We start from the raw sequence: 15,187 nt of genomic DNA, 5'->3' as shown, positions 1-15,187 counted from the left end.
GAGGTGAGGAAGTCACAACCAGGCCGAATCAATCCTGGCTGCTCTGCCAAGTTGTCTACATGGTGAGAGAGATGAGGCAGTCACAGCCAGGAATCAATCCTGCTGGCTGCTGGTGAGTGAGAGAGATGAGACAGTCACAGCCAGGCCAAATCAGTCTTGGCTGCACCACCTTGTTGACAATAATTATGGTGAGAGAGATGAGACAGTCACAGCCAGACCAAATCAGTCTTGGCTGCTCTGCCAAGTTGTCAACATGGTGAGAGAGATGAGGAAGTCTGGCTGCTCCACCGTGTTGACAACATGATGAGAGAGGTTGAGGAAGTCACAGCCAGGCCGAATCAGTCCTGGCTGCTCCACCGTGTTGACAATATGGTGAGAGAGATGAGACGGTCACAGCCAGTCCAAATCAGTCTTGGCTGCTCCACCGTGTTGGCAACAAGATGAGAGAAATGAGACAGTCACAGTCAGGCCACATTAGTCTTGTTGGCTGCTCTGCCACGTTGTCAACATGGTGAGAGATATGAGACAATATTGATCGAAAAAAGAGGTGTGAGGACTGGTGAAAGAGTCTTATAGTGACATAGAATAATGTTATAATGTTATATACTGGGCGTATAATGTGATTTCCTAAGAATACTGTGAGAATACTGGAAAATATTGCCACATTATAACAAATGGTTACCAATGTTCCGGATCATACTGCATTGTACTGACGCATGATAGCATACCGCGCTGCCCCCCCCCCCCCCTCGAGCGATCAAACCTTGTCATGTTTCATATAAAGTATGATTGTGACAAGTGATCGCCGTTTCATCAGCAAATAAAGACACTTTAGTGAATATTTGAACGAGCAGGTGGCGTGAACTCTTACCACTTGCTCCACTGGCAACCTGACAGTACAGTCAGCTTGATTTTTATTGAGAAACCACGATGGATCGATGGCGAGGACGTATAGCCCTGGTGACAGGGGCGTCTGCTGGGATAGGTGCTGCCATAGCCTCCGCCCTGGTCGAGGCTGGCTTGAAGGTGGTTGGCTGTGGGAAGGACGTGGAGAGAATACAGGTAGAGTTGAAGGAGACTTCTGTTTTCCTTGGCTGGGAAGGCCTTATTTTGCACGGCATTTTCAATTCGGTGTAGGTCTTGGTTTTGATTCGATGTCGCAGCTGTCGCGTAATTGCGACACCGCCGAAGACATCAAATTCGTCCTGTGATGAACTCTTACTCGCAACCATATCATTTTGCTAACTCAGTGTGATCCAACTGAACGAATTTGCTCTAAAATAACTCGCGGGTGGATTTGACGTCAATGGTTGTGCTTTTCAAATGGAGGAACTACTCCACATCATCTGAAGGCCCCTTCGGTGCTCTTAATGCGGCCTAATTCGATATTGTCGGGCCTCCACGTATATTGAGTCCAAGTTCTTACTACATGCATAGTCCTCTAACAACCGGCCCGAGTCTTTGCAATTAAGAATCCATTTAGAACATACAGCTGTTCTGTAAAAAATAAGACGTTATGAACTGGGGGTGTGAAATACTCATATCGTTTACCATATTCGAGACAGCATGCCAGGAATCGATGCCATACAAACTAACGACAGAGGAACGCATGTATGACAATGCAAGCAATCATCCCCCAGTTATATAACGAAACGACGCTATAAAAGATTTATCTGGTCCGTCCCAGGGATGAGTCCATCACAAGACCAGTTGCGATGGTGATGGAACTAGTTGGGGGACAGTTTAGAGCATAAAGACTACATTCATTTCATCTCCCTTCAGTTTATTGTACGCAGCGCGTTCACCTGCCCTCTCGTCTGCTCACTGCACACAGATCGATATCCACCCAATACAGAACTAAGTCTTCTCTACAGAGGCATATCCACCAAGTAATGCCATGGCAGAGTGGCATACACAATGATATTGATATTGCCAGCATTCAGTCAATGAAATACAGTATGGTTAGGCCTATGAACAGTTCGGGGAGTCAGCTGTTGATGAAACAGGTGGTCAGCCGATCAAATGTGGGAGCCAGAGATTGTGCCATTCAGAATGGCCCCGTGACTAAAGACATAATGAAAACGTCGGCCTTTAGTGGGTCAGTCAGGATTGATGAAAATCAATTCAACTCCAAGTGGTATGAAAAGATGAAAACTGAGGCTTATTTGCTCAGTAATGTGTGGTTTAGGGGGCGAATGTCCCCTCCTGCATCGGGGAAGTCTGAACTATACGGAGCTTGGACTCGGATGTCAGGGTTTTACGTGCGTCTTTGATTCTAAACAATTCATTTGTTTTCGTTTTGTCTCAGGATCTTGCGGTCGAACTGAAAGAGAATGTTGGTGCGTTATTTGGTGGCTCCTTGCTCCCTCTGAGATGCGATGTGAGCAAGGAAGACAATATCCTGACCATGTTTGAGACGATTAAAGAGATGTACGGCGGGGTGGACATCTGTGTCAACTGTGCCGGGTTCTCACATACGGATGCCTCGTTACTTGAGGGAAACACGCAGATCTGGCGCGAAATGTTGGAGGTAAGTCTTCTCCTCCGCTTCTCATCCCTCCATCTTCTTGATAAAAGAGCCAATATTTAACCCCAGTGATTGTGAATGAATCGCAGTGATTGTACCCGTATCAAAAATTTGTCCTCCTAATGATATCACAACAACTAGCCTGCGCAATGATTGAATCCTTTATGTCATTACCGGACAGATGAATCATGATATTAGACGTCATGATATTAGAGTTGATTTCTTCAGTGTGATTACTTGATTTTACCGTTTGATGATCTTCAGACAAATGAGACAAAACGCAGGTCCTCTGCCTGAAAAGTGGTCCAGACTCAGGAGTCTGTCCATTCCGCCATCCCTGCATAGCTCCTCTTGTGCCCTCTTGAGTGTCGCTGGCTCTCTCTTTCAGGTTAATGTCTTGGCATATAGCATTGTCGCCAGAGAAGCAATCAAGTCGATGCGAATACGAGGCGTCCGGGATGGACATTTGGTTTATATCAATAGGTAAAGATAACTTCATAAAGAATAATCTCGAAGACACATCGTTGTGTCTTCTTCTTTTCGCGCGTTCACTCTAGATGCTGGACGCCAGGACGGTCAAAGGAAGGACAGTAGTTGGGTTGGTCAGGATGTCTTTGTCACATACAACATGTGCCGTCCCGTCCAAACCTCTCCCGTTCGACAAGATTTATCTTATCCACACTGTACCAGTTGAGACCATGCTCCGATCTCATTGGATTCATTTGTAAATACAACAGATAATGTAATTAGCTCTACCATACCCAGGTATCAGGGAAACATTACTTTGTGAATTTCAGTTCAGATGCGCATTATACTCCGAGGGACCCACTCTGGCATTTCTACTCGTCCACCAAAGCAGCCATCAAATGTCAAGTTGAAGGCATGAGATCGCACCTGAGACAACTCAAAATAGATAATATCAGAATCACGGTAAGGAAACATACTAATTATGAAAGTCACAACCATTCAAAAAGTGAAACTTCACAAAAAAGTAAATTATGAAAAATCTACAAAAGATGATTCCACCCGGTCTCGAACCGGGGACCTTCTGCGTGTTAGACAGATGTGATAACCAGCACACTACGGAATCAGATGTAGGCATTGGGCCTAGAATTTTTGGTCTTGAATTGTAAAGTCGGTAGAGGGCAACTCCATTCTGCCCTTATCTTTGGGAAAGACACTTGCATTTCTGAACTAAAGGAATCTTCTCTTTCAGGCAATTAGTCCCGGGTTGGTGAAGAGTGTGGATGATGATGACGAAGTCGATAATGATGATAATCCTAACCATGACCATGGGGTAAGTTTAGGGCACAACCAGTCCTCATATAGGCACCTCCAAGCTATCATGGACAATGTCTTCATAGTCAGGACACCTTCTGTCACAGACAATGCTCGCTATCATGGGGAGTGGACAGCGTCTGCACTGTCAGGAACCTCAACAGACACCAGTATAGTAAAGACTTCTTTATGTTGTGGACAGTGTCAATGGTCTGGACACTCCTCTTTATCATTGTGTCATTCTTCCTTAGGATGCGAGTGCCAAATGGCGAGAACACCTGGACTCTGACCATCAGTTGAACACTGGTTCTCAAATAATAACGCTGCACAATGTTGATTTCAGCTTTTGGAGTGTTCCGATGTATCAGACGCCGTTGTATATGCACTTGGGACACCATCACATGTTCAGGTTTACGACTTAATACTGGCAGGGAGGAACGAAGATTCATTCAAGAATGGCGACACAGACGACAGCAAAGCTTGAAGGACAACTGCCTCATCACAACTGATGTGGATATATAATACAAAACAGAATATGTTATCATGTCGCATTCTGAGACAGTCTTAAATATGAGCAGTGTCTCTTTGAGGCAAACTGAAGGGGTCATTTATGACTGCCTGACGTTTCACACAAGCTTTTGGGATGTGCATAATATTGGAGTGTCTCGGAGAAACAAAGCAACAAAAGACAAGATATCTGTACAAAAATCTTTATTGAAAAAATTGCATTATTAGACTTTAAAACATGTCTCATCTCAGGGGCATTTTGAAAATTGGAACCTATCGTCACAAACCGCAAGTCAGTAGTATGAAATGGGCCTGATTGACTGTACAAAGGTTTGCTCTCTCATTTTGTAAGGAAGTCCAACCTAAGTAGAAGAACATCTAAAATTTCACATATTCTGGTTGAGCTCTTTCACTACCAGTGATCACAATGCACAGAGTCACTTCTACACATGACATTCCAGCGTCAGCTTAACCCATCTCTTCCAGTATATTAGCCAATGTTACTGTTAACGTTGATAGAGCAACCTGGCCCAATGCAACACATGTCAATACACAGAAACATTTTATCAACTATCATTTTGTTGCAATTTAGTTCGATGTGAAACTCCCAAGAGATTCTCATGCCTTCAACATTTGGCTCAATACGACAACACAATTCATACATGTAGTCCATTTCGGAAACCATGTCATTCTGGAGAGTCATGTTCTCAGTAAGCCAGTGAGTAATATAGGCATCCCCAGTATAACCTCAAGTGTCTGTCACAGTTAAACAGAGTCCATAGTTTGAGGACTCCAGCACGCTCCACCGACAGCGGGTCCAATGAAGCTCCACTGCTTTACGGGTTAATGACTCCAACTTGCGACATCACCAGTTTGAGATTTTTCACCATATCACATATTTGGTCTCCCCTGAAACGACAAACAAATTTCATCATATAATTCATACTAACAATTAAAGTTTTTATCCATTGGAAGTTTGTGGGAAAACATAAGTGATTTCATAGTTAGGCCAGCGCTGGGCGAGTTATGTTTGTCTTGCGCACAAAACTTGCTTGAATGAATTTTCTTTATGTTAAAGTCAGTGGCTTGAATCCACGACAAACAAAAGTAGAGAATTTAAAATGGCTTGCAACAACTGAAAGCATGATGAAGAATGGATTGATCATGAAAGACGTTCTGGCTAAGACTTACTCGTCCTTTAACAACGTTTTGATCATTGTAGACTGTTTGTTTGGCATGCCTTTTTTAGGCTTTTCCTCGTCCTGCTGGTGGAGAATCTGATTTCTCTGGTACCTCTGTTTCACTCGGATCTGAAAATGGTTGTGATTGAACAGTCAGCCAGGATGACTAATTTGCCTTCGTGCCAGATATCTTTTCAACTACTGGCTATGTTGATAACGGGCAAAGGGGGGGAGCAGAAAGACAAAATGGAGAGAGTTGTTTGGTACCAATATGATCTTGATGTTTTCATTCAAATAAGTGCCAATGTGTTGGACATCGGAGAACATTCTGTTTACGGAAGGTTGGTGCTAATCTCAGGGAACACAGATCAAATGCTGGAGAACTTCAAGTGGTGTTCACAATGCAGTACAATGACCAGGGAGAGCATATCAGCACATTTTACACAGGACTAATGTCTTTGACGATGGTGGCTTACTTGTTCAAGAGAGTTCTTCGAACGTTTCATTCTTTCTTCGATTGACTTGAGTTCTTTATGCATGTCCTTCTCCTCGTCTGAGAGCACCGGTAACCGCGACTGCACCTTTCTTAGGACATTTTCAACCCTGAAAGAACCGTAAAATATTAGGAAAAGAACCGGAGATGGCAGACCAGGGTACATACAGGTCCAATGTCGAACAGTATGGCGGCTTACATGGTATCAAAGCACTTCAAAAGCTTCATAGTGGACTAGGCTAGAGTGTATTCAGTATCAGGGGTTGCCCTTTATGTTCTATACGAATGAGCTCTGATTTTGGCACTGATAACATAAAGAAGTGCATGCCTACATTAGTATTGGACGGTTGGATGATAGAACACATCACACATCAAGGCAGAGAAGTGACTCTTACCCTACTACAGTGGACCCTCCCTTAGCGGACACCTCTCTATTAAGGACAACCTCCCTATCAAGGACTCTAGGTTTGGTCCCAAATTGGTTGTTTCCATTCAATTTGACCTCTCTAATCAGGACACCTCTCTATTAAGGACAGCACTTGTCAGTCCTGAGGGTGTGCTCAATAGAGAGGTTCTACTGTACTTTGTGTTCAACCAAACTTACCTCTGTACAATCAGGCGCTGATTCTCATAAGTATCATCGTATCTGTCCGCCATCTGTCTGGCCTTGTCTGTCAAGATGTTCCGAGCCTCCCGACTTTTCTGTAACTCATTCGATAAATATTTCTTCTGCTCCCTAAGGAATCGTACCCTGCAAGACAGAATTGATGACAATGAGAGTGACTGCTATACAGGCATCACCAAATGGTCAAAGACATTTACAAAGACATGTATATGTACCACAGTACCTTCAATATAGCCAATCTTATGTCCAAAAGCTGATCTCCAATGCAAAAAAGCTTGCAAGGAGGTAGAAAGTACATGTATAATGTCAAACTGCTACCTTCTCTGTATGTCTTCCCTGGCCAGCTCTTGTTTCTGTATATATTCCTCTCTGAAGATCTGTGTTGATCGACTCAGCAGCTGGAAACATTCCTGGGGAGAGAGATCTGTCTTTGATGTTGTTCTGTGAAGAGCAAAAGTAAAAGATTAGGCAAGAACCTGAAAATAAATGCCAACGAATGGATCTATTCTAACAAGAGTATCAGCAGAAATTTGGAGGGCAATCAAACCAGTTATGCGACCATCTCATCCGAAGTGCTTAAAGCTTTCCTCTTTAAGTTCTATCAATAGATTCTCTCTACATCACCATCTGATCTTGAACTATTTAAAGGGAGCCACAGAAGAAGCCTGTATTGAATGAGGTAAGTTGATACATAAACTCTCACTTTAGGAGGGGATTTGAAGCATCTCTGGCGAGTGCATTTTGAATATGAATATCAAAAGGCTCTCGTGCTATTTCTTTCATTGGAGACTGGTACTTCTTGCCTGAACCTGACACGGAGAGTAATCTGCCTGCATCTCTCTTGTAGCGCGAGCTGAAAGAGATGGACAAAGCATTCAAAGATCCACCACAACACAAGACTTTGTTAAACAGATGTGTCTGGTTCTGTCACAATGTACCATAGCGTACCGGGGAGCCCCAGGCTAAGTTTATACCATTACCACTATGCGTCTTGTCTGAAAATCTACGAGATGACAAGGGGTACACCTATGACTATATGGTTATTGGACATCGAAGATTAATCCTCTGATTTTCCTGAGTAGTTATCTAGCTACTTACAGCAACGGTAATGCGATGCACTCATACACTGACGTCAGGGCAAGAAGGGTTGTACCAAGGACAGTGTCAGTTACCACACATAAACCAAAGATGGGTGACGGAGGGCTAAAATGACAATATGTTACATTGTTATTCAATAATGATAAGGTATTAACAAAGATGGAGAGACTGTGCATGGACAGCTAGAGAACCCAGTATGGCTTTGGTCAAGTCAACTCATGATATGTCACATTTACGAGAACGTCAAAGGCATTGTGGGGTTCTCTACAGGGAACAAAGTTGACAACACACTGGGTTTGATCCCATAATCCGAGTCAGACGCCAAAGCCAGTCAATGCAAACCTCATTCCTCCAAACCTCTGTATCAAATATTCTTACCTGGTTGCAACAGGCTTAGTGCACACTAGATGTTCAACAATGGCCTCGTCTGTCTGCTTGAATTTGATCTCAGGTGAGGAGGGATCTGGAAAAATAAGAATTAAATGAGGCCACTCGACGTATAAGTTTTAGGAACCTGTCTATTTGGAAAAGAACATAAAACTTCATGATGCCCTGCCTACTTTAATGCTTTCAGACGTGATCTGGATATGTAGTTTTATTTCAAGGTTGCAGTAGAACATGTCAATTTCTACATATTTGTGATAAGATGAGCAGTTCTTTCCTTACCTAAACAGAAGTTTTCCAGGCTGTCTATCCATGGCAGGATAACGGTATGGACACCAGCACTGTGGGAACAATGGTACCGGATAGAGGTGGCATCATCTGCAAAGGTCAAGGTTAGATACTGTGGGGATAGTGCAAATAAGAGATTCGAAATTTATCATGCTTGCAAAGGACTTTTATCTCCATACCAACATGTCTTCATTTGTTCCAACAATTTGACAATGATCCTTGCTGTAGTTCACCGAAATGATCTTACCTCTGTGTAATTTGATTGGACAAGAGAAGTCGTCCTCAATGACTTCATCTGTTTCTATAGCCACGGTCGTCAAAGATAATTCCAGCTCTACACTCTCGTAGACATAGAGAGTCGACTCTGGCAGGGGTATGGGCTGCTTAGAGAACAACTCACACTGAAATCAACAGTCAAATCAGTGAAATAGTACACTCCAAACAGTACATTTTCTACAAGGTGGTATTTACTTATAGGAATTTAAGAAAGGTAACAGCATGTAACCAGTACAGAGATCATGTGTGCTGTTTGGTCGATTCCAGTTTACCAGTTTGCAAAGCCACACGGACTATTTATTAGCAAAGTTTGGCCAAACCGGTCACAGGGTAATTCTGACAGTCACAGGCTTAAATCCACTTACATATTTTTCTTCTTCTTGATTGAGCACCACACAATGATAAAGGTTGCCTGAACACGTAGCGACGACCAGCACCGGTGGATTACTACGCAGACACAGGATAGAACATGCATCAGTTCCGTAGTTATCTTCTGCCGGTGGATGCATGGACAGGGGGCCGGTCAACTGGGGTTTAGAAAATCTAAAAGATAAGAATAGTAATCTCAGACAGAACCATTGCATGGGTCATTTGTGCCTCTTATTCAGGCTTCTCCTTTTCTCATTCAACCAAAGGTTATAAACAACCACCTAATAGAGCTCAACTTTCTTTCGAGATCATCAACATCACACATGGTCAGAATAACGTTACTTTATAAACCTGACCATCATTTAAAATCATCGAATTTCCACACTGAAGAAGATAAATCGCTTGATTTTCCCATCCCTGTCAAGATCACCTCATCATTGACCTATAATCAACCTTATGGACTGCAGACACGACATGCCAAAAATCATGATTTCGATTACGATATTGAGCCCGTCATAGAACTTGTACCAGGAGACAGGATCAATACATAAAAAGATTAAGGGGTCTTTTTATCGAAAAACACCAATTGATTTCAGATTCTCAATTTCTTATATTTTGTTGATATATTAGTAGGTAATACGTCTTCTTGACTGCCATCATCAGCTGTAGAATGACATTATCTCGCTAACAAGAACCAATTTATCACTTTACACTGCACTGAGAACCTTAGAAAGAGTCAAAATAACAAGAAAGGGATAAAGAAAAAAAGAACTTGGCAGTTTGATTGATTTCGTGCTACGTGAGTATGGATCCTCCACGGGCGTCCAATCAATTCTATTGGCAGCCAATAATCAATGGATTTCATTAGCGAGGTCAATACCTCAGGATATTGACAATACAGGAAATCAATTGAGCATCGTCCGGCCAGAATATTTAATCATGTGGTGAATCATGATAATCAATACATCTTTAACAATAGCATTCTCCTGGGGAGTTATGTCTTTCAGTGATGTGATGACTAGAAGTCTTTAATCTATACTCACACTGGTAACAGATGACTTTCACTCAACTTAAAATTCCCATTTTTCATTGTTGGTAGGTGCATAAAGTTCACGTACTAAACATAAGATTGAAATATCATTGAGAAAGATTTGCTGACAGCCAGCTTCACATCTTGGATCGCTTCAACATAGTCTTGATTTCCTTCCTCCAAACAAACTGTTAAACCTTGCCTCCTTGGTTACTTGCCCTGACCAAATGACTTCACCTCACCAATAATTGATCCGGGAAAACTTTTCAATACTTGCAGATGTGGGCGACTAGAAATCTATATCGTGGCTAGCATTACAAATTGAAAAGCCCAGCTATTGGGATGAAGCAGCATCAATGCCAGCGTGACACCGGAGTAGTTTGTCAAGACGACAAGTCGATTGGATGATTGATTGTGGGCTCTCGATACCAGGCCGGCCAACCTGATCAAGCTCTCATATATGATTGATAAAATGATGATCGATAACTTGTATTCCAAGTAATTTCACCGAGACATCAGGTCAATAATGGTCACACTGATAAATGGTTATGGCTTGCCAGTAATGGAAATTGGTTAGAACAATGAGATACTGGGAGATGGTAACAAGATTGGCAAGTGTCATGGGGTGGTGGATGAGAGAATGGTTTTTGACTTCGGATGTTTGAAATGTTACATAGTCTAGAGCTTTTTTAGCAGAAAAGTTTGTTGATGTGACAATGACAAGGATATTACAGGAACAAAGATTTCAAAGAAAACAATTAGTACTCCGGTCTGAAGATTTTCCTAAAGATTTTGGTATTTATTGACAAGAATAAAGATTTGTTGTGAAATGTTGGTGACATCTTAGGATTGAAAAATTGATCAACATGAATCTAATCAATACAAGATACAGTTGATTGATTTTGGTTATTTCTAATTTGGAGAAATATTGGAAGAATTCTCCTTTGGTTGAAATTGATTTATCTGAATTTCTCTAAGATATTGACTGAGATCAAATTAAAAACTTTGAAGGGCAAATTGCCAAATCAATGCTTCGCAATCAAGTAAATGATTTAATACATCAATTTTTGTTGTGAGTGAAGCTAGTACTTAATAGGACCTTTCAGGAAGACGCATCAACATTATGCATGATGAACACTGGAGCTGACCACAGATAGGTGATGAGGAAGACATAATCAATTCTATAATAATGACAATGTCTCAAAAATCTTGAGGTTTGAAAATCAATATTGACGACCATCCAATGTGGAAGATCGGTACATCTTGAAAAGACCAGACCGTAACTGCACTGATTCAAAGCCCAGACATCATAGAACTGTCACAAGTTGAAAAGGATCCAATCTTGGGGCCGGTTGCAATGATTAATCTAGATATCCAATAGTGATCAATCATAGAGCTGATCTCGCTGATACATGGGAATCACACCATCTCCAAATGACACCTTGATCAATACCCCTGTCATCAATTATACACAAATCAATACATAGACTTGCTCTACTCTCCAACTTATCCAACTTGCTGATCAAACTGTCAGACGATATAATATCCACCACGGACGATCAATGCAAAGTGACTAAGGACATTGGCTCATTAGATTCTTTGTGACAGACTATATTTGACAGCCTGATCATATATGACCATCTTTGCTGCCTCATGATTGATAGGCCTCCTTTTAGGCCTTGTTGCCTGGCCTCCTTATTGGCCTAATGCTCTGGCCTTTTTGTTGGCATTTTGCTCTGGCCTCTTGTTGGCCTTTCACTGTAAAAATCTTTGGTGGCCTGGTGTGGTGGCCTCTGTTTTAGGCATGTGCCATGGGCTCTTTGTTGGCCTTGTACTTTGACCATCTTTTTGGCTGAGCTGAGGCCAACCAAGAGGCTAGAGCACAGCTTTTTCAAGTGAAGCTCACCTCTTTGACGTGAGGCTAACAGCAAGTGAATAAACATTGCCATTGCCCCAAAGAATATAGATGAGTTGCACCATCTCTTTCTGGTCTTCTTGCTTGCCATACTGGACAGGGATCGGTTCACCAAAGTCAAAGGAAACAGGTAGTTCTCCAAGTGCCACTGTGAAACCCTTCCTTGTGGTCGACAGGTCAACAGTAGATCCAAACTCGGAGTCGGTATCTGATAATGGGATGACCTGGATTGGGGCATGTCCATCACACACATCATAGAATCTGAAATAGCAACAGTAACTTAACAGTGCGCCATGGAATCAAATGATAAATTTTGTAAAACAATGTTATCAAAATGGCTTGGCTCGTTTTACATTTCCAAAGATGGTTTAGGTGTGTGAGTTTTGGCCACAATATTGAGTATTTGTGCTGACGGCTCTCAGGACCATAATGACTGGAGGGATGTGGTGGCAGTTGACATAAAAATGTCAAGTTGCAAGAGTGAGTGAGTGAGGGATATTTTTCAACAAACCTGAGCTGACTGTCAGATGTGAGCACCACAAGACAAGAATCAGTTTCACTTCCAGGGTACCAAGCAGCATGGAGCACCTTCACTTTGCTGTGACTTGAGAAGTGGCGTTCTTCTATCGCATGAGTCCTGCAAAGGAGAGTTCAAGATAAACATAACATGCCAGCAAAATGAAAGAAAGAAATGAGAAATTTATCTTCAAAGGTATTTTACAGTAAACTCAATGATAACTAGAAAGTCATAGAATGATATGAATCATTCCTATGACTTGTCATTGATATCAGCTAGCATGTTACCTCACAGTTACATGTATCCTATTCATCAATCTTTCCAAAATAATAATAATTTCAAGTAGACCAACCTGCAGTTGATCTTTTCCTTGCCACCTTCAAAACTGGCATATTTTCCCCATTGACGCGGCAGCTCAACAACACTAACGCCCCTCGGTCCAATCAGGGCAAGAAGATTCCCAGTTGGGCTCAGTAAGATACTTTCAACATCAAATAAGGGAGGATCAGTACAAAACAATCTCTGAAAGAATAAGCATTTGCAATAACATGTAACGTTAATTTTAAAGTATGAAACAAAAGAAACTGATCAGACTATCTAAATAGAGAATCAGACTGTTTTAGAAATGAAAAATATAAAATAGGGGCCGTTTTGACGAGGGGCATTTTGACTGGATACCGTCACCAACATTTACGTAATTGGCATAAAAACGCATCAATTACAAATTTAATGCAGTCCACTGAGTACCGAAATGGTGCATTGCTGACGAGGACCCCCAATGTGTTCACACTTTCACTTTCGCCTTTCGCTATATCCAAGTGTCTCACTCTCAGGGCTGCCGAGCCGGAGTGCTGGCTCCTGCTAACGAAGGCTGATGCTGATAGGAACAGACCACATAGAATACAGTCATCATCATATCAACAGCAAGGGTCCAAATTCATAAAAACTTTACACCACTGTACTGTTGTGACACACACCTGAAATGGAAGCTTGGAAGATTTTTCTGGGTCAGATTTTTCTGCAATGTATTTCAGGTTTGTCGTCAAAATGTCGGATCCATTTGTGTTCCACACGTAAATATCACAACCTCTGACTGCTAAGAGGTCCTTTGAATCTGTTTCTTTCGTTGCATGTTCCTGCACTTTGCGTAAATATTGGAAAATATCATGAAATTTCAAAGATTTCCGCCACTGCATGGAGGCTGCCATCTTGATATCGCACTATCGCGAAAAATCTCGCCGCACGATTTCCAAATCGCAAGTTCAAGAAATCAATAAATAAAGCTGCTTTCACAGCTTTTTATTGCCCCGTAGGGCGTTGAGTACAAAGATATTCGATTGAAGGAGCTGTAGGCTAAACATCAAGCGTATTCATTTTGATATGAAGCCATGCATTGAGATCAAAAAAGCATCCATAAAAGTTTGCAACTTCGATCTCGTTTCATCACGTGACCAATCGATTAGCTGTAATCCCCGTCAAGATGGCTGCGAATGTGCAGTCGATGTGTCAGTATTGGAAAACATTCGATTTGCAAGAGCTACAGGTAAGTTATTTAATTTTAAACAAGGGTGTCGTCATTGTAATGATATATACTTGCTATTCCTATGCTTTTGATAGCCATGTCTTGTCACAAAGGCTGAAAAATCGTGCTCGGAATCCAGCCGATCTTGATTGATAAAATATCAGTAAAAATCAATATGGCGATTTCTGTGTCATCTGTCTGTCTCATGGTCTGTTGTTTGCATTCACTGATGCGATTTATGTTGAGTTTCTCACGCAAGTTCATGTGTCATCATTCATTTACAGTGTTCATTTCATATCCTGACTGTAATGTTTTTTTGTTGTTGACAAGAAGAATAATTTAAGAGAAAGTGAGGTGATTGTCGAGAGGAAAGTGGATTGCCTGTGGCTTCTATTTCTGGCTACCTGGCACAGCCCAGCATCAGTCAATGCATTGTGACTGCTGAGTTGAGGTTTGGAGACAAGGTAAAAGTGTGTCAACAGTGATGTCTGAGCTGTGTATGGTATAAGATTTCGTTCTTTTGTGTTGCTGGCTCCTGCCGACTTGTATTTAGAGCCGCGATCACTCTGCCACACTCTGGCATGGCATTGACCAATTTCCAGTGACACTGTGATGCAATGTTTTTTATCTATTCTATAAATTGTGGCTACACATAAGACATATTTAAGAAAGTTGAGGTTTGTACTTTTAAAAATTATCAATTATAAATTTATTTCCAAATTTTTTAATGTTGGTGTAAAAATTATTTCATCATCCATTCGAAATGTTATTGTAACTCAATCATTCATTGAAGTTACATTTCCATATAAAAATCCCGTACTTATGAAGAGGAATGCTTCATGATTAAACAATTTGGTCATGTACTGTGTCCTGCTGCATGTTTGAAAATTAAACTTAATTACTGTCAGAACTGCTTGTTGGTTGTCTTTGTCTGATAATGAGTCATTGTGGATGCTTGGTGATAAGTGGGTCAGTGATAGAACCTGGAGACTGCATTGACTGATACTTTGAGAAATGCCTGATGAAGTATGATAGCATCAGTTTCCTTCTGTTGGCTCTTGAGACATATAGTGTGTCACTCAGTAAATGTTTGGGAAAGATTCTGTGCCGTGCTTGCAAACATCTTGGTTCATTTACCTGTTGAGTTTCTGCTGATGTGGGCAGAGACACAGTGAAG

At 41.6% G+C, this 15,187-nt stretch overlaps 3 protein-coding genes across 4 annotated transcripts in view; 2 read left to right on the top strand and 1 right to left on the bottom strand.

Moving 5' to 3' along the window:
* The first annotated feature begins 892 nt into the window (after positions 1 to 892).
* LOC135483332 (dehydrogenase/reductase SDR family member 11-like) lies at positions 893 to 4,882 on the top strand. The gene is made up of 6 exons (XM_064764126.1): positions 893 to 1,062; positions 2,309 to 2,530; positions 2,916 to 3,010; positions 3,325 to 3,457; positions 3,744 to 3,824; positions 4,149 to 4,882. The coding sequence occupies exons 1-6, from the start codon at positions 931 to 933 to the stop codon at positions 4,287 to 4,289; spliced, it is 804 nt and encodes a 267-aa protein (XP_064620196.1). The 5' UTR covers positions 893 to 930; the 3' UTR covers positions 4,290 to 4,882.
* Positions 4,838 to 13,716, bottom strand: LOC135483331 (nucleoporin 88-like). Its single transcript, XM_064764125.1, has 15 exons — positions 13,466 to 13,716; positions 12,841 to 13,010; positions 12,483 to 12,608; positions 11,963 to 12,232; positions 9,023 to 9,200; positions 8,629 to 8,782; positions 8,376 to 8,471; positions 8,088 to 8,172; positions 7,710 to 7,814; positions 7,315 to 7,464; positions 6,930 to 7,052; positions 6,591 to 6,737; positions 5,970 to 6,096; positions 5,504 to 5,622; positions 4,838 to 5,221 (listed from the first exon to the last, which is right to left on the bottom strand). Exons 1-15 carry the CDS (start codon positions 13,694 to 13,696, stop codon positions 5,149 to 5,151), a joined length of 2,154 nt encoding a protein of 717 aa, XP_064620195.1. The 5' UTR covers positions 13,697 to 13,716; the 3' UTR covers positions 4,838 to 5,148.
* A 240-nt stretch (positions 13,717 to 13,956) lies between these two features.
* Positions 13,957 to 15,187, top strand: part of LOC135483329 (homeobox protein cut-like 1) — a 72,564-nt gene continuing 71,333 nt past the window's right edge. For both annotated transcript variants that reach the window (XM_064764124.1, XM_064764122.1), the window contains exon 1: positions 13,957 to 14,031. In XM_064764124.1, coding sequence (XP_064620194.1) covers positions 13,969 to 14,031 — 63 coding nt within the window. In that variant the 5' untranslated portion in view covers positions 13,957 to 13,968. The remainder of the gene's footprint in view (positions 14,032 to 15,187) is intronic.

This window comes from Lineus longissimus, chromosome 2 (assembly GCF_910592395.1).
Source record: "Lineus longissimus chromosome 2, tnLinLong1.2, whole genome shotgun sequence".
NCBI lineage: Eukaryota > Metazoa > Nemertea > Pilidiophora > Heteronemertea > Lineidae > Lineus > Lineus longissimus.
Note: the sequence above shows the minus strand (reverse complement) of the source record. Positions and strands in the feature narration are given on the sequence as shown.

Excerpts from the sequence above, each read along its gene's own strand:
- LOC135483332 (XM_064764126.1), top strand. The coding sequence starts at position 931 with ATGGATCGATGGCGAGGACGTATAGCCCTGGTGACAGGGGCGTCTGCT. Across the intron at positions 3,458-3,743 it reads TAGATAATATCAGAATCACG|GCAATTAGTCCCGGGTTGGT; the intron begins GTAAGGAAACAT and ends CTTCTCTTTCAG. Across the intron at positions 3,825-4,148 it reads ATCCTAACCATGACCATGGG|CTTTTGGAGTGTTCCGATGT; the intron begins GTAAGTTTAGGG and ends TGTTGATTTCAG.
- LOC135483331 (XM_064764125.1), bottom strand. The coding sequence starts at position 13,696 with ATGGCAGCCTCCATGCAGTGGCGGAAATCTTTGAAATTTCATGATATT. Across the intron at positions 8,173-8,375 it reads CCTGGAAAACTTCTGTTTAG|ATCCCTCCTCACCTGAGATC; the intron begins GTAAGGAAAGAA and ends TTATTTTTCCAG. Across the intron at positions 7,815-8,087 it reads ACTAAGCCTGTTGCAACCAG|CCCTCCGTCACCCATCTTTG; the intron begins GTAAGAATATTT and ends TTGTCATTTTAG.